Raw genomic sequence first — 25,063 nt, forward strand, 5'->3', positions numbered from 1 at the left:
GTTTACGTCAATTTACCCGGTTATTTCAACCATTCTTTTCTCTTTTTAAAATCTCCTTCCTTCTTTTATTCTACCCTTCCTGATCAACATTTTTTCATTAAATCGTCGACGTCTTGAAGGGATTTTCAATTTCAAAATTGATAACCCCACAGAGACACGTTTCGCATGTATTAGGATATTTTTGATAAAGGATTGTCGATGGCCGGAGGCAAATTTCAATTGTAAATAAAACCGTTGCAGTTTTGATGTAAAAGCATCGAGGAAGAGGCAGGATATGCATGAGGTTCCAAGGAAGAAAAACAATTTCGTGCCAGCGACACGCTCACAGTGTTCAGTTTTCATCATTTGTAAAGCTGAAATATCGTTGCATCTCGATATTTCAGCTCACTTTTCATCAACAATGTAAATCAGAATTGTTTAAATCGAGATTGTTATTTATTCCACTCCAAGAATGTTAAAGAATAACTACATCTTCATTTTTCAAACACGTTTCGTATAGTTCGAGGACGTAATTGTTCTTTCCTTTCATTTACTTATTTCAACCTTTTTGGCAGAGTTGAGACAAAGGCAGAAAAAAGTGTACTTTATCAAAGTTTAGTAGACAGGTTTGACGTCGACTTGGCGAACCACTTGGGTCGTTTCTGACCCAATTCGTTAAAACAAACACCAAGAGAGAATTCTCTGATACTTCTCGAGGGAGAGTAGATAAAGCTTTCTTCCGGTTGGTGAACAGTCGAAACACTATTCTTCATAAAGTTTTTAGCGCGTTTGCATACTTGCTGTTTGACCTCACATTCAAGACACCGTGTATATCAATCGACCAATTTCTCTTAAGCTTCTACCATGAGCTAAGGTTTACGTGTATAAAAAAATGATTATTATGAATCTGTCTGAATGTAAATATATTTAGATGATAGATTTAATATTACTTACTATGATACTACGTAAACTACCTTTGATTGTGATTACGTCGTTTGATCATTGAGGGGCCTTTTATGTATGAGTAATTGTTCTATGATAACCCAATATGAATTGTAATAATTTATCTGATCGATATTAAAAATATTCAAGACCATGGTGACCACGTCTTTTTCTTTTATGTACCCTTAATATTCTTATCTACAATATAATATAATGTTATTGACTATTTTCGAAGCGCTCTTTCGAAAGAACCGCCTCAGAAAGATGCTCTGCGCCATCTATTAACAAGTCTCTGAACTACGTCGTTGGTATAATCTATCCCAGTCGATTAAGCTTCGGGGTATCTGGCACCCCATATGCCATAATATCGTGCTGTGGTATCAGGTACTTAGGTATAATCCCCTGTGGCTCGGGGGGCTTAGAATACGGCCACGGTATCCCCTGCCTGTCGTAAGAGGCGACTAAAAGGGGGATGTAAAGGAGTGAGTAAGATGAGTGGACTTAAAAGTACAGAAAGAGTGTGAGATTTAAAAGTACGGACAAGTATGAGACTAGGGTAATGCAGCGAGGTGACATTACCGGCAAAAATGGGCCTAAAAAGTGGTCCGGGACTTTTCGCTTTTCGTTCTTATATGTATGAGAGTATTTCAGGCTGGGTGAGGGCTCATTCGAAAGAGGAAGGTTCAATGCAGCACGCTCCGTCCCGAATCGGTGACGTCACGTACTGGGTCTACCCCCTTAAATTTATTATTCTGACAAACTGATAACACGATTTATTTTTATCTCAATAAAAATTAATTATAATTAAAGAACACACATTTTTAACGCTACACACATTTAGTTTATAGTTTCATTTGTTTTCCCATGGAATTCTTTCACATTTGAAAAAACTTGAATGACATTTAGTTTTATTGAAAAAAATTTACCTAAAAATACAATTTTTTTTAAACATAAAAGACCATACGAGTAATTAAAAGCAAAACCATTTTATTGTTAAGAATTCGTCCATGGAAAAAAATATTAATTCCACTGGCTGTATTGCAGGAGAACCGTCGATTTTCCTTTCTGGGTTTCCAGCCCTCTCTGACTCGCCCGCTCAGCTAATGCTGTATCTCACCGTATTTGCAGCTCTCAAGAAGGGCCCAACTCTTTTACCTTCACTTCAGTATGAGGAAGCAGCAGATGATCATCTTCGTTAGCCAAATATGTTCAACCATGACTTTTACTTGATGCTTTCCACTTTGTATGAAATGACTCAATATATTCAATATTGACACCTATAATCAATTGATGATACAATCAATTATGGTATATTTCATATGATTCTAAAGTAACTAATTATGACACGAAAGAAATACCTGCACTTTTTGCCAATCCCTCAGGGCTGAAGGTGAGAACTTTTTTATCATCTGGATTGCAACCGGTTAATAATGTTACAACTGGTGTTTCTGCATCACTCGTCATACCAACTTTTGTTTGTTGAGTAAGGTAGTGACAGCATTCTATAATTTGAAAAAATAACCACGCTTCTTTATCCTTTGGTCTTGGTCCTTTTATAAATGGTAGAGCTAAACGCTCGTGTGGTCTTTGAGCTCGTAAAAATCTCGAACCCCGTTTTAATTGAGTTTCTAACCAGCGTGTTGCTTCTCTTGCCCGGCCACTGACGCGTTTTACTTCGTCCAATGCAGAAACAACTAAAAACAACCATTAATCAAACAACACGCATAAAACATATAAAATCTTTGTAAATCTTTGTAACTCCTATTCTACTTACCAACGCTAGGAATCACAACGATAAATTTCTTAGCATACACCAAACGTTTAAGAGCTGGTGTATGCTTGGATAAAGCCTCATGATCAGGTACAAGGTAAGGAGACATCAGTCGAGATCTTAAACGAGTCTCTAAAGCGCTAACTTCTGCTTTTAACCATAACTTTCCCATATGTCTCATTAACTTTCCTCGTGAATGATCCATCTCCCAATCTTTGCCACTACCCTTTCCTGAATTAGAAGCATTTAAATCAATAGTTACAAATAACTCTTTTGTCTGTTCATATTTTACACCAGCATCTTCTACAGAGCTAAGAAAATGCCCAAATTCAATCAACTTTAGCACTCTTAACACAGTCTCTTCCCGTTTATTAATTTTATGTTTATGCAGCATTTTCCAATTAAGAGATTTGTGGGATTCTTCTAAAAGATTTAAACCTCTCAAATCAATGTCCTCCGGCAATGGAATTACTTTAACACATTCCATTAATTTATCGACACTTGATAAAATCATACCGTCATCCTTACAGTTTTTCAACAACGCATCCGCATTTATATTAATCAAATTTAATAAAATTGTAACGCGTTTCAATAAAGTACGCGAGCTTTTTCCACATATTCTAATAATATCTGGATTACTTCTTAACCAATCACAACATATTTTAATAGATGCGAGTATTTCTTTTCCAATTAAAATTTTCAATACTTCATCTGGTTTCAAATTTTGTTTTTTTAATTGAGCAACATACATGATTCTATCCGATGATTCACCATTTTCTTCCAATATATTATTCGAACTAATTGTTACTGTACTGCCGGAATTAGTTACCGAATCTTTATCATTCAGTTTTTTATCTACTTGATCATCGGGTATTTGCTCACCATTTTGTATATGATCATTAATTGTATCAGAAATTTCACTTTCTGTTTTTGTTTCTATATGTCCATTTAATTTCTTTGTTTCAGAATTTTCAGCAGTTTCTTCATTTCTTTCTACACACGTCCCTTCATCGTCCGTAACATCTTCAGACAGCGCATCATCCGATAAAACATTTTCTTCGCTCAATATATCATCTTCCGTTTCAGATATATCAGAATTTATTTCGTCGCTAGAAGTTGTATGATCAACGTCACTCGCATCTGATTCACTGCTATTTTTTCGTTTTCTTCGTCGAAGCTTCGTGAGTAAACTTTTAGGTTTCTCCCGAATTTTCCGTGTACCATTATGAACATCTCCGTTATCTTCTGCACTTCCTTTTTCACATGTTTTATTGTCATTTATAATTGTAGATTTATTATTATTTTCATTTGAATTCGATTGCTTTAGATTAATCTTTTCTTCAACATTTATAGATTCACTATTGCGTTCGTTATCCTTCAAGTTTATATCTAATTCTATGTTTGGCAATGGCAAGTCTATAAAAGACTCTTGTAATCTTGTTATTGTAAATTGCATTAGTTGAGATAATATTGCCAAAGTTATAGCTACTACACCCTGTACCTCACTTGATTCTTTCGCTTTTAATCTTGAAATAGACATTAAGCATATAGCTACAATTTTGAATATCATATCATCTGTTAAGTAATTTGTTTGTCCATTTTTGCAGTTCTGAAGATATACTTCAATGTTGCATTCCTTTTCATTGTATTTTGTATTGCCAGCTTCTGGTTGTTCTACACTTAAGCAAGTTTCGATATTAGTCAGAAGATCCTGTAAAAATAAAACAGTATTGAATTTTATAAACGGCTGCATAAATAAGGTGCCAAAAAATTCAATTATTAATATTTATTAATTCGCATACCTGACATTCTTGATTTATTCTATCAGAATTTGGTACATCATAATCCCATAATTGTAGCAAAGAAAACAATCTGGATACACACATGTGTGTAGGACATTTTTCATCGGTACAAATCGAGTGTGTAACAATAGCTCTTTTTAAATTTCCTTCTGCACCTTCAAATGGTTCAGTACACAAAACACTATAAAAAGAAGTCATTATTAAGTACTGTAATGATATTTTCCAGTTACTGCAGAAAGTATGAAATATTAAAAAATTATTCCAACCATCTCATGTAATGGTACACAGCATCAAGGCCATAATTTTTATTCCCTGCTACAGTACCCAATTGATTGTGCGGCATTCCAATATTTGGATCAATTGCTATAGCCATTTTATAATATCTGTTTGCTATCATTGAATCCCAATATGGATCTAATTCTAATTTGTATCTAGCTAAGTCCCCAAGGCATACCAAACTTCTATGAATTAAACGCATAACACAGTGTTTCACTTCTTCGGTGTGATGCTTAGATTGACTTGTTTTACTCTTTGCCTATATGAAATACAAAAAACAAAGAATAAAGTTACCTTCATTAAATGTGGTATTCACTTTTAATTGACATGTGATATAGTAAAGATGTTGGGCTTACATTTGATCTAGTTTCATTTTGCATGAATGCAAAATCAATAGTACCAACTAGATCTAAATTATATTCTAATTGCACCTTCAATATTAAATGATGATAAAAACCAATCCCTACTGCCAAATGAACACATAACATTGCTTTTTCTGCCTCAGTCCACGTGTTGCCCTGTAATCAAATTTGAAAATACAACCTTTATGAAAATGACAATGGAACAGAAATTATAATCAATGTACAAAACTACTACCTTTCGCAATTTTTTAGATACATAGACAATATCATAAAATGCCTTTCTCCATAATAATTCTTCGGTTTTACGTGCATATCCAACAGGATCTTTGGTTATCAATCTCACACAATAATCTTTCAACTTTCCACGTAACGTTTCCCCTGAAGGGGTAAATAAATCTGTTATTGTTAATGCACGACTTTTTTGTTCATCTAATCTTTTGGCAATATCTGTTATACCCCTATTAATCAAACATTTCTTATTAATTATACAATCTTTATAAAAGGTTCGCATTTATTACAAAATTTCGTATAATTGCTTCTGATTCAAGCACATGTTATATAAATCGAAAATTATATATTTTCTATATAACATTTATTAGCATATTTCAAATAAATTAGCATATTTCAATGTAAATTCATGACAAAAATATTTTCATAACAAATTAAAAAAATATATTAATCCTGCAAATAACCATTAAAGTAAGAAATGTGGTTAAAATTACACTATGAAACTTCTCACATTTTCTGATATTATAATACATTATCCGTATATATGTATAAATCGCTTTCATATGTATGGTTTATTTAGTTTAACATTTAAATAAATTATTTATAATGTATATATAAACTGCCAATATTTTATCGGATAAATTTTTTGATTAGTACAGAAAGGCTTCGTATAAAAGCGCGCCAATGGAAGATTATGGTATGTAAATATAGGTTATGTTCGAAAGATGAATTCAGACGTTCTAGTAACATCGGAAAGAATTTTTCTAAATTCTAAATTCGTTTTAATATGTACAACATATGTATGAGAAAAAACATCCTAAGACGACTGTAGCTAAATATTACTTGTGTAAACGTCTCGTTTGTTCGAGACAATCAGTGGTTCGGACATCTGCTGCAGTGTTGTACGTTCTCCTCATTTTGATTCGATCATTTTTTACTTCCTGGCCACTTCGTCATTATTCATTTTCCCGCGGTCTCCTGACACGCGCATCTTCGACCCACAGTAAGAAAATTCGACATTCGCCCTCACCTAACTCCAAAAACCTCCCACAAACTGCAAACGGAGTTTACTACAATTATACATACGCACACGCACATATGGTTTAGTTATGATTGTCGTGTAGGTAGGAAAATATAATCTGGAAATCCTACGCAACAGTGTTGCCAAACAAAACGCTTTGAATCCATGATGAAAATTGGGAAAATTTAATTTAGTAACTGAAAATAACAGGTTGTTTATTCGTCTTTCATTCATTTTTAATTTATTATAATATACCATGAGAAAACATGCTTAAATGCATATGCATTACATTTAATATCCACGAACGGTGGATTGTAAACAATATTTTAATTCATTTAATAATAAAATATTGAAAACACAAAATAAATTTATTTTAAGAAGTTTATAAGCATGAAACATCAATAAAAAGTAATTGTTCTAAATTTAACCTTGTTTTTAATTTGTTACATACATACATATATATAAATATAAATATAATTATCTTTTCTTTTACTATCAACTTAAACAACATTTATAAAAAAATTACATTATGATATTAGCATATGTATAATTTGCTGCTTAGGTTTTGTGTTTCCTGATGACAAAGCAATGGATGTTCCTGCTCCAACTCCACAGGATCTTCAGAGAAAACTTTATTTTTTAGTAGAACAGCTTCAACATATGGCTGGTGAACTTCCTGCAAAATATCAAATGCGTCTTCCTTATGAATTATTATCTGGTTTAGCTAATTCTTTATTAAATGATACAATCTTTGAAATTGTTAAAGGATTAATGGAAATTCAACATGTTACGGAAAAACATCTTTTCCAACAGCGTCTTCAATTATTGAACCAACAAAAAATTGAAATGCAAGAATCATCCTTATCATCAATATCCACAGAAGAAGAAAGGACTGCAATGAAAACAGCATTATACAAAAAACACAAGGATGAATTAAAACAACTGGATATGAAACTGGTCTTACAACTAGATCAAAAAGTAGCAGACCAACAAAGTATTTTAGAAAAAGCTGGAGTACCTGGATTTTATGTCACAAATAATCCAATAGAAATCCAAGTACAAATGAGACTGTGCGACTTTATAATTAGACTAAGCAAAATGGAAGTTCCAAGTTAATATTAATTGTAACATAAAAAACTGTACAAAAACAATTTTCCAATATTTTTTTAGTTACATATTTGTAATTTAATTTTGAATTATGCTCTTTATTAACATATTCGAACTAAAAACTTATACAGCAGTTTAATAATGTGGTATTTGCATTTTTACAGGCACTTATTTCATATAATTAACATTTTTTTTAAATTGAGATATTTGTTAACACATAATCATATAAAACATTTTTTTATTAAACAGAAGTTTTTAACACTATGAATTATGTACAATGTTTTTGTTTATATAGTAAATAGCACTGTGTAATACAGAACAACAGGTACCCTGTATATAAACAATAGATCATATTTACATTTCACCATAAATATTAATTGCAACTACTGAATTATTACATTATATGTGAAGATAACAAAAAATATTATATTGTATTTACAATGTCTTTTTTAGTAAAAGATTTATAAAATAAGTATTAATGCATTCTGCAATATAGTTTAATTTATTAGTTTGATATAGATTAGTTCTATATATATACACACAGAGAGTATTCCAAAAAGATTGTACAATCTTTTCGGAATGTCTCGTATATTTAAGAAATACTATATAAAGAAGAAAAAAAAAAAAAAAAAACTTTGTGAAAATAAATTGTTTAATCGTTTTATGTATTCAGATATTTCAAATGGGCTATAGATGTGTAAAATTGTAGGCTAATCAGATTTTAAAATATGTAAGTACTCAATCTTTGAACAATTCAGTCTTTTTTACTCAGAAGTGGTGCACTTTGTGCAGTTGAAATATTAACATTTAATTTCGGATATTGAAGTTGATCAGCTTGTTCTGTTTCAAAACATATACGGTATACATCTTCAAAAGTTGCAGCAAAGTGAACTTCAAGACCATCCGTGATATATTTGGCTAAGTCATTAAAATCTTTCTTATTTTCTTCAGGTAAAATTACACAGTTCACACCAACTCGTTTGGCCTTAAAAAGAAAAATGTATTTTAATTATTTTATATATTCTACGTATTACATACAGTTTATAGTTGAACAAAATTTTATGGTACTTACAGCAATTATTTTCTCTTTAATACCACCAACAGGAAGAACTCTACCCATGAGACTAAGTTCTCCCGTCATTGCAACGTTCTGCCTAATTGCTTTATTTTTAGCAAGTGAAATTAATGCTATCGCAATTGTAATACCTGCACTCGGACCATCTTTTGGAGTGGCACCTTCAGGTACGTGTAAGTGTAAATGAGAATCATACAAAAACGTATTAGATGGTTCTTTTAGCTTTAAAAAGTTTCTTGCAACTGTTAGCGCTATTTGGATAGACTCTTTCATTACATCACCTAAATGACCAGTAACTTCAAAACTGCCATCTGATTTTCCAGATATCAATGGTTTTCTAATTGTTGTTTCAATAAATAAAGTAGAACCGCCCATGGCAGTCCATGCAAGACCCATGACCACACCAGGTGGTGTAATATCATACATTCTGTCATGTGTAAATACGGGTTTTCCTACAAACTCGTGTAAATTTTCTGCAGTCACATTAATTTTTTCTGATTCTTTCTTGACTACTTTGAATGCTACTTTCCGATGAACTTTTTCTATGTGTTTTTGAAGACTTCGTACCCCCGATTCTCGGCAATAAGACTTAATTAACAAATGAAGTGCATTATCTACAATATTGATTTGATCCTTAGTAAGACCCGAATCGTTCATAGCCTGCGGCACTAAGTATTGCTTAGCGATCGCAAGTTTTTCTTCTGCTACATAACCAGACATATCTATCATCTCCATACGATCTCTCAAAGGTTCTGGAATAGTATCAATTACGTTTGCCGTACAAATGAAAAGAACTTTAGATAAATCAACGGGTACATCCAAATAATGATCTAGGAAATTTGCATTCTGTTCTGGATCTAACATTTCAAGAAGAGCAGAAGCTGGATCTCCTTGATGACCTCTAACAAGAAAAACCAAAAATAATATTAAAAAATAGTTCAATACTTGATGATCAATTTAGATTCAATTTATAAAGTTCTACAACTACATACTTTCCAATTTTATCAACTTCGTCTATAAGAATCAATGGATTCTCAGTCTTGGTTTTTTTTAAACATTGAATAACTTTGCCAGGCATAGCACCCACGTAAGTTCTTCTATGTCCTTTGATTTCTGCTACATCTGTCATACCACCAACGCTAAATCTAAAGTACTCTCTATTAAGTGCACGAGAAATTGATTTGGCTATTGACGTTTTGCCAACACCCGGTGGACCATGGAAACATAATATTTTTCCTTGCGTTGATCCTTTCAACTGGCTAACAGCAATAAACTCTGGATTTGAAAGAAAAAAAAATGAAAGGCATATATGTTTAGCATTAAACAAATATGTATTCACAAAGTATTTCACTACCTAAAATTCGCTTTTTTATATCCTCCATTCCATAATGATCTTTATCTAAAATTTCAATTGCTTGTTGAAGATTTAAGTTTTCAGCACTGGTTACACCCCACGGCATAGAAGTAAGCCAATCCAAATAATTTCTGGTCACACTGGAAACAAAATTATACTACCAAATTAAAAAAATTAGTGAAATTGTTTAAATTGAAGATAAAATTTCTATTGTATATATTGAAGTCTTATTATGAAATAATTATAAAATTCATACACACTTAAATTCACTACTATGACTTTCCAAGAAATTTAATTTATTTAATTCTTCTTCAAGTACATCCATTACTACTTTAGGAACTGTTTTCTCTCTTATTCGTTCTCGGTACTTTTCTGCTATTGCATCTTTATCATCTTTCTCTAATCCCAATTCTTTCTTAATAACTTTTAATTGTTCATGAAGAATATACTTTCGGTGCTGCTGTTTAACCTTTTCCTCAACTTCTCTACCAATCTTTTGTTGAAGTTTACTTAATTCATATTCTTTCTTTAGAAGTGCAAGTGATAATCTTAATCTTTTTAATATCTACAAGTAAAACTGTTGCATTAATTGTTCAAATAGATTAGAATAGATTATTTTCATGATAAATGTAAAAAGCAAATCCTTACATCCATTTCTTCCAATACTTGTTGTAATTCTTGTGCATCTGCTCCTGTCAAAGCTGCACCCAAGTCACTTAGATAAACTGGATTATCTACAACTCTTTGACCTTGATGTAACATTTGTTGCAAGGATTCACGGTACAACGGATTCATACTTATTATATCCCGAATTGTTTTAATTAACTCCTGAGTTAAAGCCTATTAATTTTAAACGATCAATATTATATTCGTCAATAAATTACATTTATTTACTAAATATACAAAAAAATTACCTTAATTTCTTCAGTTTGCCGAAATTTCTCATGTGTAATATTTACAACTTCAACCATTAATAAAGGCTGAGGAGAATTAGAATTAGCTTGAGGTGGAGTTTCTACTGGACCAACTTTTTCCCCACTTTTTTCCGTTACTGCCTCTTTATTTTCAGGAACAGTATTTTTGTTTTCAGGAGTAATTGTTTCTGCTTCAACTTTCTGTACTCTTTCTGGCTCTACCACCTTTTGTTCCATTTTTTTACGTAGAAGAGATCTACGACTTGGTTTCGCACTCGCAACTGATTCGTCTACGGAAACATAAGTGTTTGTATTTAATAAAGTATAGAAAAAACAAATTTTTCTTCTTTTAATTCATGATTCCCTTGAATCATCCCCTTATTAGCTACATAATTTTATTATACTTTGTCTAATATTTGATGCGAGTTTGAGCCGATATATAGTACATACAGTATGTGTCTAGAAAAATTGTTCTGGAAGTTTCTAAAAAATTCTCTGGCCAAAGGTTAGCAATCCGACCGTATTAATCGCGTTAATAACGATTATTATAAGAACGAATATAACATAATATAGCGGTTTCGCTTAATGTTAAATTAAATTTTACTACTTACCAGAGGCAGGTTTTTCAAGGTCTTCTAAAATTTGACCAACAATTTTAATTCTTCTATGGGCCATTACAACTAATCTTAATCGATTGCCTAGATCTTGAACTTCATGTATTTGTGCAAATGTTCCAACAGAATAAACTTCATCTAAATTTTGTACAACTTCTGCTTCATTTCTACCAAAATTATATTTACAATTATATAAAAAATATTCATGTTCATCAATTAAATTATATTTACATTACTCACTCTTCTGTTTTCTTTAAAAAGATTCCAACATAAGGTTGATTTAATTTGACTTTTCTACGAATTAAATCTATGAGAATTGGATTAGTCAGTTCAATAAGTTTTATAAATCTTGGAAATACTGGATTTCTATTAATTGCAATAACAGGTACATGAGGCCAAACTTCTGGTACAACAACGGTAGCTGGTAATGATGGTGGATCACTTAAATAATCTTCATTGTTTCCACTAAAAATCAGAATATGATTTCATATGAGTAAAAATACGTTAAGACTACCAAATTATGAATAAATAATAATTATTTTAATTAAAAATGATTAAAGAGAACAAATTTGAAGAGGATGAAGAATTTACTTTGTTGCATCCTTGTCAGATCTTTTAGTTGCAAAGAATCTGACTGGAATAACAGCTGCATTTTGTCGACGACTGTGAATATTTCTAGCAAACATTCCATGAGATTCAATAATTTTTATTCTTCTAAATTGCGGTCGTAAATATACTGATAACTCTTCATGATCTACACGGTGATTTCTGGAGTAAAATCGAATATTCGTTATTCGATGCCGGAAAACAGGCAGAAGCTTGGAATTCATCGCTGTCGCCAAACGCATCGTTTCCAATTTTGATCACAACGTACAAAAATGTTATTTATTCGATAGAATTACTTATAAATTGTGAGAGGTTATAATTCACTTCTCCCGATCAGTCTGATGAAACACCGCTAACCTAGAAGAAATTCGTATGCCGACTGTACATATGAATATTGTATACATTATCATACTATATTCATTGAGTTGGTGCATATGTATATGTTAACGCAGGCCTGATATTTTGTGTTTGTATGGATAATATTACTAGATTCGAGCAAGCAAAACAGTAACACGGTTGCTGAAAGATCGTGATATTCATTTGTTGTTTAATATACTTTATTAATCATTAATGTATATATAATACATATATGTAACATTGTATAAAAGTGTAACAACTCAAATAATGGACTTAAAAAACATTAGCTCAAGTACATACAGAACATTGTTGAATCTTAATATTGTTTATTAATAAGATTGAATAATTTTATTGTTATTCTTAATTACTTATAGGAATTATATTTTCTGATAATATTATCAGGCAGAGTTTGAATAAACAACCAATTGTTTCAGTTACATTAGATGATGATGATCAATTTTTTCAAAAGATAAAATCAGATATTGATAGAAATCTACTGTAAGAAAATTTTTTATTAAATTATGTTAATTATCTTTTAATTGTGGTTTTTAATTCATTATATAAATACAGACATACCAAAGAAAATTACAAACCAAATAATTACTATCAAGGTGCATCACTGAAAAGGAAAAAATGTATATTTGATGAAGAAACTCAAAATATAATTAAGAGATTTAAAAAAGAGAGGAACCATAAAATACATACTCTACAAACATCAAGAGATATAAATATTCCACAATCTAATCATGTTGACAACAATATAAAACAAATACATGATATAATAACAAATATCAATACTAATAAAAATATTATACAAGAAACAAATATGTTTTCTTCCAATGTTTTAACTACAAACTTAAGGTATCTATTAAACAAACGCATCAAACTTTTAATACATTTTTCTTGTATTATTCAAAAATCTTCATTCTGGTATATTTATGGGTTTAAAATATAATATATAGATGAAATATTAAATGTACAATATATTTTCAGAAATCCTAAAAACTATGTATTTCAAATGGCTTCAAAGTTACAAAAGAATGTTTTGCCATTCCCTACTGTTGAAACAACAATTCTTAAGGAAGAATATGAAGAATCTTTATTTTTTGCAATGTTTCTTACCCCTCCAGATAATAATTCAATTGAAGATAATGAAGGATTTGAAACTTGTAGTACAATATAAAATTTACTATCAGAAAAGAATTAAACTAAAGATATTTAAAGTTATCTTAATTTTAAACGTACATATTTATTTGATAAAATTCATGTTGAATACTTTGTGACATACTCATAATAAAATTATTAAAGTTATGAAATATTTAAGGAGTTACATTTTTATAATATTAATACTTATTATGCAAATATTATGCGTTTTATATTTTTAAATTAGTTGAAGCTTTTCATACGTTTTTAAAATCATAACGCTGTTACATTTTAAGTAAATAAACGTGATTGGTTATTTGGTGTAAATGATAGTGGATAAACTTGCATGTATGCATTATAATTTTAAATTAATAATTGATATTTACAACTAATGAATATAACGATTAAATTGAAATTTAATATTCCACAAATATTTGATTTGAACCATGTATGTATGTATATGTATATGTACATATGTATTTAAGGCCTAGTAACATTTTAAATTTTAGGTTTTCTTACACATAATTTAACCTATAATGTATTTTATCTATTATAACCAATAATACAATAGTTTTGAACGTGAATATACATTTCAAATGATAAGTGAAATAATATTTTTAAAACATATTTAAATATGCTGACAATTTTAGCAATTATGATCCCAATTAGAATGATATACACGTAATAAGTGTTTCTTCAATGAATCTACTATATTATATTTATTAATTTAAAATAATGAGTGAATTTAAATTACATCATTTAGTAGTTGAGTTAATTGGATTATTGGGGTAAGTATCAATAAAATTAGTTTCTTGCTAAAAAACGTATAAATAAATATATAAAACTTACTAAAGTTGTTGATTACAATGTATTTATGTTATGATATAAAAGTAGAAGAAATATATTTCTTAATTAGTTATTTTCTATAATTAGATCATCTTCAGCACCAGAAAAACATGTAGAAAGACTTCAAAAAGAGGGTGTACCAACAAGTGCAAGTGCTTTAACTGTTGTGGCATCACAAAGTTCTATTCGTAACTTAGCAAGAAATTCTCCTGTCCCTGAATTATTTCTTCAAAAATATGAAGAATTGAAAGCAAAAAAGTTAATATTTTTATACATTTGAATAATGAAGCAATAAAATCTAACTTATTAATAAGCAACATTTATTTTTTAGGGTTGATTTATTAGGCTTATTTATTCAGGTTTTAGAACTTATATCCGAAGATAAAGAATTAAAAAGTTATTTGGCTAAACAAGCATCAACATTAACATCAAGCTCTACAAAAAATTCTGCTATTACTACAGAGGACTTACCACAGGTATTTTTAATCTTTTAAGTGCAACTTTAAACATGATTGAATGAATCAGTATTAGTACATTCATTATTATTATTATATATAATACAGATTTGTAAGAATGTAATTAAAGCTGCAGTAGAGGGAGAGAAAAAGTTAAACAAGCAAGTAAACACAGTTGCAAAGAAATCAGAACCATGTGTGATAAAGCATAATTGGGTTCATGAGAGACCTAGAATAACCTGGGACTTTTATAATGAGCCAAATGTGACACCATGTCAAAGTAAAGATCATTATTTAATTAATATACACAATTATAATTAATTTAATAAAAAACAAAATATTTACAGAAGTTGTACCAGTGGTTTCTCAAGAATCTATATTATTGTGGGATATTTTATATTGCCTAAAAGGTATAGATGGATCTTATGTTGTTTCTGAACCTTTAACGGGTCTATATGCGGTGAAAACATTTAATATATCTCCAGATGTTGGTAAGACGAAAAGGATATAAAATATAGAGTGTGAAATATTATATTAATGTACAATATTATCATTATCATTCTAACTTATAGGTATATCATATAAACAAATGACACAACAAATATTACCTCTTGCTTCTCATTATTCCATGACAGCTAGATTTGTTGAAGAAAAGGTCTTACCAGAAGATGGTCAAGTGAACCATGCTTTGAGGGGAGCTATAAAATGTTTATTAAAAGATTATTTAGTATGTATAATATGTGAATGCGTATTTTCATTTTAAGCACTTGTTATAAAATCATTTAATATATAACATTTTTCAGTTATTTGTTGTCCAATTGGAAATGGAACACGTACGTGGTAAATTAAATTTGCAAAAATTATGGTTTTATATTCAACCCACAATGATTGCAATGTCCATTCTTTTTCAAATTACATCTACTATATGTAAGGTCAGTTGTGATTGTTATCTCGTGTTCATCTTTTATACAATTAATTGATATCTAATAGGATATCTGATTTTAGGCAAATGCAAAAGGTGGGAAAGTACTTAGTCTTTTGCATGAACAAGCAAATAATATCAGCGGAGAAGCAAAATTTAAAGAATTATGTTTGTTCCTTATACAAACGGCAAGCGTCCCATACATGCAAATATTGGAAAAATGGGTATATAAGGGTGTGATATGTGATCCATATGAAGAGGTAACAATATAATTTTAAATCATAATAATCTGCATATTTATGCAGTTTATTAAACGTTGTTTTTGTGTTTTTTAGTTTTTTGTAGAAGACAATGAATTAATTCATAGAGAAGAATTACCTATTGATTATTCAGCGGATTACTGGGAGAAGAGATATACTATGAGACCAGAAAGAATTCCCACATTTTTAAACGAACATGCACAAACAATTTTAAGAACTGGAAAATATTTTAATGTAATTAGGCAGTGTGGTAAGTAACAGCATCTTTTATGTTCTTCGAATAAAAAATGCTGAAACATAATAAATAAATAAATAAATAAATAAAGTTGATTACAATTATTTATAGGTAAAACAGTTCAATGGGGAAAGCAAGAACCTTTAATTTATCAACACCAGGGTCAAAAATACATAGCTGCCATCGATAGAGCATATTCTGAGGCTGCAAAAACTTTATTAGAAGTTCTTATTCACGAAAATGATTTAATGGGTCGACTTCGTAGTGTGAAAAGTTACTTTCTTCTTGCACAAGGAGATTTTGTAGTAAGTTTATATATAGTGGCATGCTTTATTGATGAGTTGTATAATATTCTTGCATAGTTACGTATGATATTGTTTAATTTTAGGTTCAATTTATGAATTTATGCGAGGCGGAATTGAATAAAAGTATGTATGATATTGTCATTCATCGATTAGCGTCTCTGCTAGAAGTAGCATTGCGTATGTCGACCGCAGATTCAGATCCATATAAAGATGATCTGAAACCTGAACTTTTACCATATGATCTTCAGTTTCAAATGTTTAGAATACTCTCCATTCAAACCAGAGATGAAAAAGGTATATTTCATTAATATATTTACGTTTAAGTTAAAATTTCTTGAAATTATTTTAAATTAAATTTTCTTGTAGAATATTGTTTCCAAACTGATAAAACTTTAACTGGTTTGGAAGCGTTTGTATTTAATTATGATGTTAAGTGGCCGGTTTCTTTGATACTTAACAGAAAAGCAATAGCTTGTTATCAAATGCTATTCAGGCATTTGTTTTACTGCAAGTATATTGAAAGACGTTTATGCAGGTTATTATATACTTATTTAGAATTTGATTTGTTACGTCTGTAAGTCAGTATTACTAATAAAGATAATACTACTCGTTTTAGGGTGTGGGTCAGTAATAAAATTGCAAAAACATTTACTCACAATGTAGCGATGTCATATAGACAAGCATTTTCTTTACGGCAACGAATGCTCGATTGCATTCAACATTTGGCGTATTATATGATGGTTGAAGTTATAGAACCAAATTGGCTTACATTTCTAAATAAAATGAGCAAGGTATCATCATATATTTAAATGTTTACATTTAAAGTTTATTCTTTTAACTATATTTTTGAAATTTTAACCCAGGTCAGTAACGTAGACGATGTTTTAAGTGTGCATCAAGACCTACAGGACAGTTACCTAAAAGAATGCATGTTAACAGATCCTGATCTTCTTGGTTGCATAACCGGCATTTGTGCTGCCTGTCTTGATTTTTGTAATTTTATGGAGGTAAGGAATATAATTTTAGTTTACAAATATGTATTGTATCAATATATACATACAGGTAATTTGAATACTTGTATGTGTATGTAATACACACATATAAAAGAACATTCTGTCTAAGTTGCATTCTTTATTTTGACTTGGATTCTTTTAAATACTATTGTTTATCTGATATTATTAATACCCGTAAAACGTCATAAGATAGGTGCTATACATTTCTTTAATAAAATTATATATGTTGAACTAAAGTGTGAATATAATCGCGGTATTTCTCAATGGCATTTTATTTAATATTGCTACCCAATATACTCTTATATTCTACATGCAATAGAAGTGAAAATCATTGTCTCAGTGTTAAATGAAACATTGTCAAAAATATTAAGTAGGTTTGCATGATGTTTGTTACTGACATAACTATTGATACCTGATGATGGCTTTAGTATAACATGTTTTATGTTAATTTATGTCATAACAAGCATAAAAATTTGTTGTAAAACGAATTTTAATATTTTACTGATGTTAAGCGTATGAGCCCATACTACATTGACGCCGAATTGACTTCCATGATTGGCGCCTATCAGGATGATGTCTATGATTCTGAGGTATATTCCCCCAAGTTATAACTTTGCTACCATGCATTTGTATAGTATTATTAGTATCATGAAGCTTTCCTTTTTTAGTAAAATAAAAGTCGTTATAACAATCATTTTTGTATCGTGCATACAGAAATATATTTTTAAATTCGCATGTTTTGTATATATAATACGAACACATTCAATTTTTTCTTTCTTTCTTCTTTTTTTTTTTTTTATTCCAATCTTCTCATTAATAAAGAGAAAGAGGTAGATTTGATTTTGTAAGTAATAGATTAAATTTGATGTCCTATAGTCGTTAATAACATCACTGTATTTTCATTTTACATACAATCGGCCACCTAATATAATGCACTGTCACAGTCATTACTATTAACATCCGTTTTTCAATTCATTAAATATTTCTTCAATGGATAAAAAAAAGTAACTTTTATTGATTGTAGATAAACATGTAAGTGTTCTTTTAACTTTTAACAATATGCTGTACTCTTCAAAATGTAGGTTGGTATAAGAATTAATGTATCGTGTAACATTTATTGTGTACAATTTTTGTATTGTTATTTTGATGTTGTATATTCTATTTTGAATATAATATTTTAACGAATGGAAATATTGCATGCTGTTTTTATTAAATGATATAGTCATTTTACAATATGATTTAAAGCACACATAATCTATAGAATAATCTCTTTATAGAATATATGTACTTTTAATATTCAAATGTCTTATACAAACTGCATGGGAATAGGGGTATAGGTTCCAGCAACATTATGTAATATTCCTTTTTTTTTGGTTTCTTTTTTGTATAGTGCGAATATCTGTTGATTACTGTAGCTAATGAAAACCATTGAGATATAGCATGATACCTTACATGATAAAATATTAAATGATTACAATGTTGTTTGTATAATAATCAACAATTTTATTTTCAGGAGCAGGTATATTAAATGATAACATTGCTTTACACATTTTAGCTTAGAATCATACATTTTAATACAGTATTACAAATATCATTATCTATCGGTTATATTCATTTTCAACAATGTATGCTTTTTAATCTTAGTTCTTCAAAGGGTCTTACAGATATATTAAAAGAAATACAAGTGTATTAGTTTTGTTTTTGTATAATTTTTTAGGACGAAGAGGGTGATACGTTTAAAGAAAATGCTGCTAGTTTCGAGGAAATGATCGTATTGCTAGACGAGAAATTTACTCAAGTATTAATACGTCTTCTAGACAGAATCTGTGATTTGGGATGCGATAATAATAATGAGAAGCTTCTCAACGTTTTTTGTAGGTAAGTGTTTCAAAGTTTATGAAGTATTAAAAGTAGAAGTACAAAACATTAATTACTTAATATTACTACTGTATTTGTGCAACTTTTGAATTAGGCTAGATTTCAATTTATTTTATACCGACATTTTGATACAACGTGGAAGAGAAAAGACAACGCAAGAAGATGTTTCGGGTTAAATAACAATGATCCATATCCAGTAGAATATTGCATAATAATTATGGGTATATTATACAACCTCTCTACAAGTTTTCATATGGTATTTGTATATAACATTAAAACGTCCACAAAAAATAAGGGTTGTACTGAAAGTTGTTGATAAAAAAGGTTCAATTTAATCTTAAGTTATTAAAATTACCACCTTACCTTACTTGGAAATCACATTAGTTGTTCATATTTACCACTTCGTGAAATTATAAAATTGTAAAAAACGACCATTTATTTTGTCATTTAAAAAATAAAATATATTTTATAAAGATACAACGTTTATGCTACAATACTGGTACTAAAAGTATTTTTATAAAATTTACATTCCAAATAAGAAATGCATTTTATATTACTTGGATTTAATAACAGTATTACTTCATTTAAAGCTATAATTGTTCAATCTTTTATTTCACATGAATTCTTTAATTATTTCATCTTATTCTTAATTTATTGTAATCTGATAAACTATTTAATTGTTCACATATACATATAATGTGACGAATTGTTTATTATACACATATATATATATATATATGTTGTATTTCAATAAAACCATATTTGTGTTCATTACAATTATTGTTGTATGATTCAGTCTTAATATCAGTCTTTTTAAAAGATTTTAAAAGTTGTATCATATGCATAGATTGTTTAATTAACTTGATATACGAACCATTTTGCATACAATTAAATAGCTTATTAAATTTAATTTAAAAACAGTGCAAGTGTATTAAAATATAAATCATATAGTATATCAACAGAACCTAATAGTATGTAGAATTACCATCTCAGTTTTCTACAGGTACTAATTACGTATCAATAAATGTTACAACATATTAATGAATTTTAATCATCTTCTCTGGCAACATTAAAATTATTATTTTCAATTCCCTGTTTTATGGTATTTAAAGTAATCTCCATTAAAGCTAATCTTTCCTTCATCATCTCCAGCTGTCTGATCACCCGGTCACTATCCGATTCCTGGCCTCTCTTTGACAGAATTTCTTTAGCTTGTTTAATAATATGAGGATCCATCTTGAAGGTAGGAAACACTTTACCCTTTGAGTTCTCATCTGAACGTACTTTATAATACTTCCTATTATTAAACGCCTCTAGACTGTCATACGGCTTAACACTTAGCTTGCCACTTTTCAAATACTTTGGAAAAAGAAGTACCTTTTCACCAAGGAACGCAAAAGGATTCCACTTCCAGCCATGCAGAATACCATAACAAATACAACAATGTGGCCCGTGTATAAAAGGAACAGTAACAGCCACATTTTCAATGTAAGCCAGTACTCGTACCCTAGAAATCAACCCGACTAATTCTGCCTTTCCAAGAATATCCGCTGTATCACTCACAGCTAGACCATTCAATAAATTGAACAATACAATTGCAATGAGGAAAACAAACAGAACAAACACTAGATGACTCAAAACTGGATGCAATACAAAGGGTATGTCATTGGCATCCAACTCTCCGGTGAGCATAATGATCGTCTTGAACAACGAGTGTCCAGGATCGGGGAAGTTATCATCGTCACCGTTTTTAAATAGAGTGAAGAAAGCCAAAGCGAAGGCGAAGATGAGAAAGGCGTAGAGAAAGAGGAAACGCATGAAATTGAGTGATACTGTTTTGAACATCTCAATACCAGTAGACATTCGTGGATGCTGTCCAATCAGGATGATCAGCTCCCAAGCGGATAATAGTATTGCTGTAACGGCGAATTGTGTGCCTGCATCGCATAACGTAGCAAATCCAAGGAATATCAACGTCATTTCTAACCAGTACTCAAAGCTAGATACATAATGACAAGGAGATGAGATCAGCTGAAGGATCTTTCTAACCGCTAAGAATATTAACAAAATTCCTGTGAGTATTTGTAAAAGGTTGACGGATGTTGATTTAATTGATCCATCTAAGTCACTCGAGTTTGTTACCATTTTTGGATCCTTTATGTAAGTTACATGTAAAATATATGCATTTAGAGATAGATAAAAGAGAACGTAGAAGGCAAAATTTAGGTAAAGAAGATATCTAATCTTATGCCATTTTAGGTACAAGAATGAAGATAGAAGAGGATGCTTCAGCAAATGTTTCAAACCACTATTGTCAGCGATGTACCGGAAGATGTCCATCTCTCGTTTCCCCTGATTCATCGAATTCTTCTCTTGGTAAGACGTATATTCGTGAGGCATTAGACATTTGTAATCGAATTCGATCGTGTACTCGTTTGTTCGTTCTTTTCTAGCTTGAATACAGTCGTCGAAGTATTGGGATAACATGGACACGGAAATATCTTCAACAGGCGGTACTCCAAAGTTGTTCATCTGACCGATATAACTTCCCTTTTCGAGCAATAGTGTCACTGCTTCGCGACAGTTTGCTCTGGCTGCGTAATGTAACGGAGTGTTTCCTTTACCTGAAAAATTACGTTAATTTGATTATACATATGTATGTGGTACAATTTTAACCGGACTGGAAAATCTCAATATATGTATACTCACTGTCTGCGCACCGCACGTCTACGACGTCGTCGCCTCTCTCGAGTATTATCTTTAGACATTCAATACGATTGGACATACTATCTGATCCTTCGTTTCCTGGTATACCCAATTCCACGCAAGCATTTAAAAGTAAGAAATTCTTATCGATCTCAGTGTCCATATTCAATATTTGCCGAAGGATATTCGGCAAACCTTGCTGAATCGCAATATTTGCAGATTTCTCCAAACTACAACCATTCCCTTTGGTCCTTTTCAGCAACGCAGCAACTGTGTCTTTAAAATTCCTTTGGACAGCCATTTCAATCAAATCTTCCGCTACGTTGTTCACCACGTCGTCCTGGACGAGCTTCAAGGACTTGATAAAATTAGCCTCGTCGTTTGCGTTCAGGTAATACTTCAAATCATGAACATTTACACCTCTATTCTGAACGGCAGGAAGCGGAATATCGGTGAACTTTTTCTGTAGAACGTCTCTTGTCGTTTGATTATTGTAATCTTTATAATTATCCAAGTCCAGGCCGTGTTTTGATTTTTGCAGGATCAGATTCACCATATCTTTTTGACCCTTCATAGCCGCCATGTGGAGAGCCGTCAACCCTTTATTATTTGGAATATTGGGACTAGCGCCTTTCTCTAGAAGCACCTCTGCGCAATTCAAGTCGTTCTTCTTCACAGCCATATGCAGAGCAGTTTGTTGTCCCGCTTCCAAGTTGGGATTTAACGTAGGCTCGTCCAGGAGTACAGCGAGAACTTGGACGTGTCCATTTTCCGTGGCAAAGTGGATTGGTCCACGATTATGAGCTTCGTTAATCGTATTCACTTTAGCTCCTTTTTCCAGTAAAAATCTCACGAATTCTGGCAGGCCATTTTTACAGGCGATGTCCAAGCAAGTTTCGTCCGATCGATTTGGATAAGGATAGTTTATGTCGATACTGGATGGTTGTTTTTTCAAGCTTTGCTCGACCAAATTCTTGAATGATCCGATATCCTTTGAACGCAAACTATCCAGTAATAATTTATAAATATTCTGAGATGGCGTTGGAACGGCAGTGTAATTGTCCAAGAGGTGAGTTTGTACAGACTCGTCCTCAGGATCCATCTTTATGTCTGAAAAATAAACAATTGTACAGATAAAAATAATGAAGTTCTATCCTTAAAGTGTATATTTAAAGAATGTCTGTTACTATGCTTGATTGTTTTAGGTGTGAATGAAGAGTGTTTAGAGGAGAATAGAAAGGATCTAGAGTGTCTGTATGCGTGCTTTAGATTGAGAGATGGTGTGAAGAAAAGCATAGCGAGCTTATGAAAATTGAAAAAAAAAAAAAAAAAAAAAAACGGACCAAAGAGAATCAAACTCTGAACCTAAAATATTTTATAGAGTACAACGTGGGTGTATCGGTCATTATGATACAGTTTCAGAGAGTGATGTCACTGAAACATGTTTCAAACCGACTAATGAAGGTATTATATCCCATTATCTTTTTACAGGTAATTCGTTCGAGGAATGTGTTATACGAAACGATGTACAATCTCGTGTTACTGAATATGTAAGCGAATCAAATACGAAAGAGATATTGCACATTGCAGTCACTTTACAATTGAAATATTTTATCATCGATAACTAAGATTCGAATATTTTCATATTAACGTATTCAATTTTCGTTCGATTTCCAAAACGCAAGACAAAAAAATGTTTATCATGCACGCGGAAGCAGAGATACCATCCGGATGCGTTTCCTGTCGTTAGCATTCATTTAAATTCACGATCAGACAAACGAGAAGCGTGAATACCATTGTTATCAGATTATTCTCGGATCATTTCAATGGTATTGCAATAGCACTTATCAAAGGTAAAATATCAAATACGAAATTAACACCTGAAAGAAATGCCTTTGTTCGGAACATTAATTTTCTCGTGTTGCGCTGCTTGATGTTAAAACAATGATGGAAAATTAACGGCAGTACGACGCATTGCTGATAATACGATCTAAGATGTTATCAATTGAGATCATTAAATAATGCATGCTGAATATGCAACTACAGTAATGAGACTTTAATCGTTTCATATTAAACGACACACCTTAGAGTGCAATTTATAGGATCACACCAGGAGAGTATATCAATCTACGTTTCTAAAAATGAAGAGTATAAATTGATGACGGCATCGTACGAGCACTTTTAACAAGAAGAAGATTAAAAAATCTATAGGTACATACCCCTGTGACGACGATAGAAGAAAGGAAATGAAAATCCCACGACGTACACCGTCTGTCACCCAATGGACTGAACTACACTTGCTGACCAGTTCTCTGTATCGTGATGTCAGCAGAGAAAGAGAGGGGACCACGCGATCAAGTGTCAGACAGTGGTTGTAAGAGTGCTGCTGCTTTAGACAGCGAATGCATGTTTCCCGTCGTGTTAATTATTCGACTTACAGTATTAATCCCTTACCGCACACATAAAGAATGATCATATTGTTCTATTCTTTTTTTTATGAAAGTCTAGGATATTTTTTTTATTCTAAATGCTATTTGTATTTGTATATTCTTTATATATTTGTCCACTTTCATAAAAAATGTTCGATTCGACAGGAAACGCTGAAACAGGATTAAACGATTACGTCAACGATCTAACGAGGTATATTTTAGACGGCCAGTGTGTAGATCTTAACATTCACCTTTACAATATTGTCATCGAAGAGGATAACGTGAGTTCCTAATTTTAGCTGACTTTTGCCCTGAGCACACAAGACAACAAGGTCAAGAGAACCAAGGATGGAGGTACCAAGAACGTTAGGGTGCGTGGGTTGTGCGAAATCAAGTATATATCCAATAAAGGAGTCAAGGAGATACTTTTTCTTTTATATGTCAGTGAACGATATTTCGAGTG

The 25,063-nt window shown here is 31.1% G+C and overlaps 6 protein-coding genes across 10 annotated transcripts; 3 read left to right on the forward strand and 3 right to left on the reverse strand.

The window, feature by feature from the left end:
• Window positions 1–1,679: 1,679 nt before the first annotated feature.
• Window positions 1,680–6,286, reverse strand: LOC114882759 (protein SMG5). The gene is made up of 8 exons (XM_029199762.2): window positions 6,204–6,286; window positions 5,368–5,590; window positions 5,127–5,288; window positions 4,761–5,029; window positions 4,495–4,675; window positions 2,696–4,403; window positions 2,280–2,615; window positions 1,680–2,198 (listed from the first exon to the last, which is right to left on the reverse strand). Exons 1-8 carry the CDS (start codon window positions 6,275–6,277, stop codon window positions 2,131–2,133), a joined length of 3,021 nt encoding a protein of 1,006 aa, XP_029055595.1. The 5' UTR covers window positions 6,278–6,286; the 3' UTR covers window positions 1,680–2,130.
• On the forward strand, window positions 5,793–7,532 carry LOC114882768 (gonadal protein gdl). 4 transcript variants are annotated; one of them, XM_029199782.2, is made up of 3 exons: window positions 5,793–6,057; window positions 6,944–7,048; window positions 7,148–7,532. In XM_029199782.2, the coding sequence occupies exons 1-3, from the start codon at window positions 6,045–6,047 to the stop codon at window positions 7,495–7,497; spliced, it is 468 nt and encodes a 155-aa protein (XP_029055615.1). In that variant the 5' UTR covers window positions 5,793–6,044; the 3' UTR covers window positions 7,498–7,532. The 4 variants fall into 4 exon arrangements, with proteins under 4 accessions (XP_029055615.1, XP_029055612.1, XP_029055614.1 ...); XM_029199779.2 differs by having other exon boundaries at window positions 5,797–6,057; window positions 6,944–7,532; XM_029199781.2 differs by lacking the exon at window positions 5,793–6,057 and adding an exon at window positions 6,500–6,591 and having other exon boundaries at window positions 6,944–7,532.
• A 177-nt stretch (window positions 7,533–7,709) lies between these two features.
• On the reverse strand, window positions 7,710–14,418 carry LOC114882760 (lon protease homolog, mitochondrial). The gene is made up of 11 exons (XM_029199765.2): window positions 14,401–14,418; window positions 12,037–12,408; window positions 11,686–11,910; window positions 11,443–11,612; window positions 10,832–11,121; window positions 10,566–10,757; window positions 10,178–10,482; window positions 9,918–10,057; window positions 9,556–9,838; window positions 8,561–9,464; window positions 7,710–8,473 (listed from the first exon to the last, which is right to left on the reverse strand). The coding sequence occupies exons 2-11, from the start codon at window positions 12,291–12,293 to the stop codon at window positions 8,243–8,245; spliced, it is 2,997 nt and encodes a 998-aa protein (XP_029055598.1). The 5' UTR covers window positions 12,294–12,408; window positions 14,401–14,418; the 3' UTR covers window positions 7,710–8,242.
• LOC114882766 lies at window positions 12,402–13,726 on the forward strand. The gene is made up of 4 exons (XM_029199778.2): window positions 12,402–12,700; window positions 12,783–12,906; window positions 12,979–13,269; window positions 13,402–13,726. Exons 1-4 carry the CDS (start codon window positions 12,676–12,678, stop codon window positions 13,589–13,591), a joined length of 630 nt encoding a protein of 209 aa, XP_029055611.1. The 5' UTR covers window positions 12,402–12,675; the 3' UTR covers window positions 13,592–13,726.
• On the forward strand, window positions 14,055–19,800 carry LOC114882762 (gamma-tubulin complex component 2-like). 2 transcript variants are annotated; one of them, XM_029199767.1, is made up of 17 exons: window positions 14,055–14,339; window positions 14,485–14,655; window positions 14,729–14,873; window positions 14,961–15,132; window positions 15,200–15,343; window positions 15,425–15,579; window positions 15,656–15,784; window positions 15,858–16,034; window positions 16,110–16,284; window positions 16,381–16,574; window positions 16,658–16,868; window positions 16,941–17,109; window positions 17,191–17,365; window positions 17,438–17,581; window positions 18,100–18,177; window positions 19,305–19,465; window positions 19,560–19,800. In XM_029199767.1, exons 1-17 carry the CDS (start codon window positions 14,287–14,289, stop codon window positions 19,639–19,641), a joined length of 2,535 nt encoding a protein of 844 aa, XP_029055600.1. In that variant the 5' UTR covers window positions 14,055–14,286; the 3' UTR covers window positions 19,642–19,800. The 2 variants fall into 2 exon arrangements, with proteins under 2 accessions (XP_029055600.1, XP_029055601.1); XM_029199768.2 differs by lacking the exon at window positions 18,100–18,177.
• Window positions 19,557–25,063, reverse strand: LOC114882761 (transient receptor potential cation channel protein painless). Its single transcript, XM_029199766.2, has 3 exons — window positions 24,391–25,063; window positions 22,175–23,281; window positions 19,557–22,089 (listed from the first exon to the last, which is right to left on the reverse strand). The coding sequence occupies exons 2-3, from the start codon at window positions 23,271–23,273 to the stop codon at window positions 20,513–20,515; spliced, it is 2,676 nt and encodes an 891-aa protein (XP_029055599.1). The 5' UTR covers window positions 23,274–23,281; window positions 24,391–25,063; the 3' UTR covers window positions 19,557–20,512.

This window comes from Osmia bicornis, chromosome 4 (genome assembly GCF_907164935.1).
Source record: "Osmia bicornis bicornis chromosome 4, iOsmBic2.1, whole genome shotgun sequence".
Taxonomy (NCBI): Eukaryota; Metazoa; Arthropoda; class Insecta; order Hymenoptera; family Megachilidae; genus Osmia; species Osmia bicornis.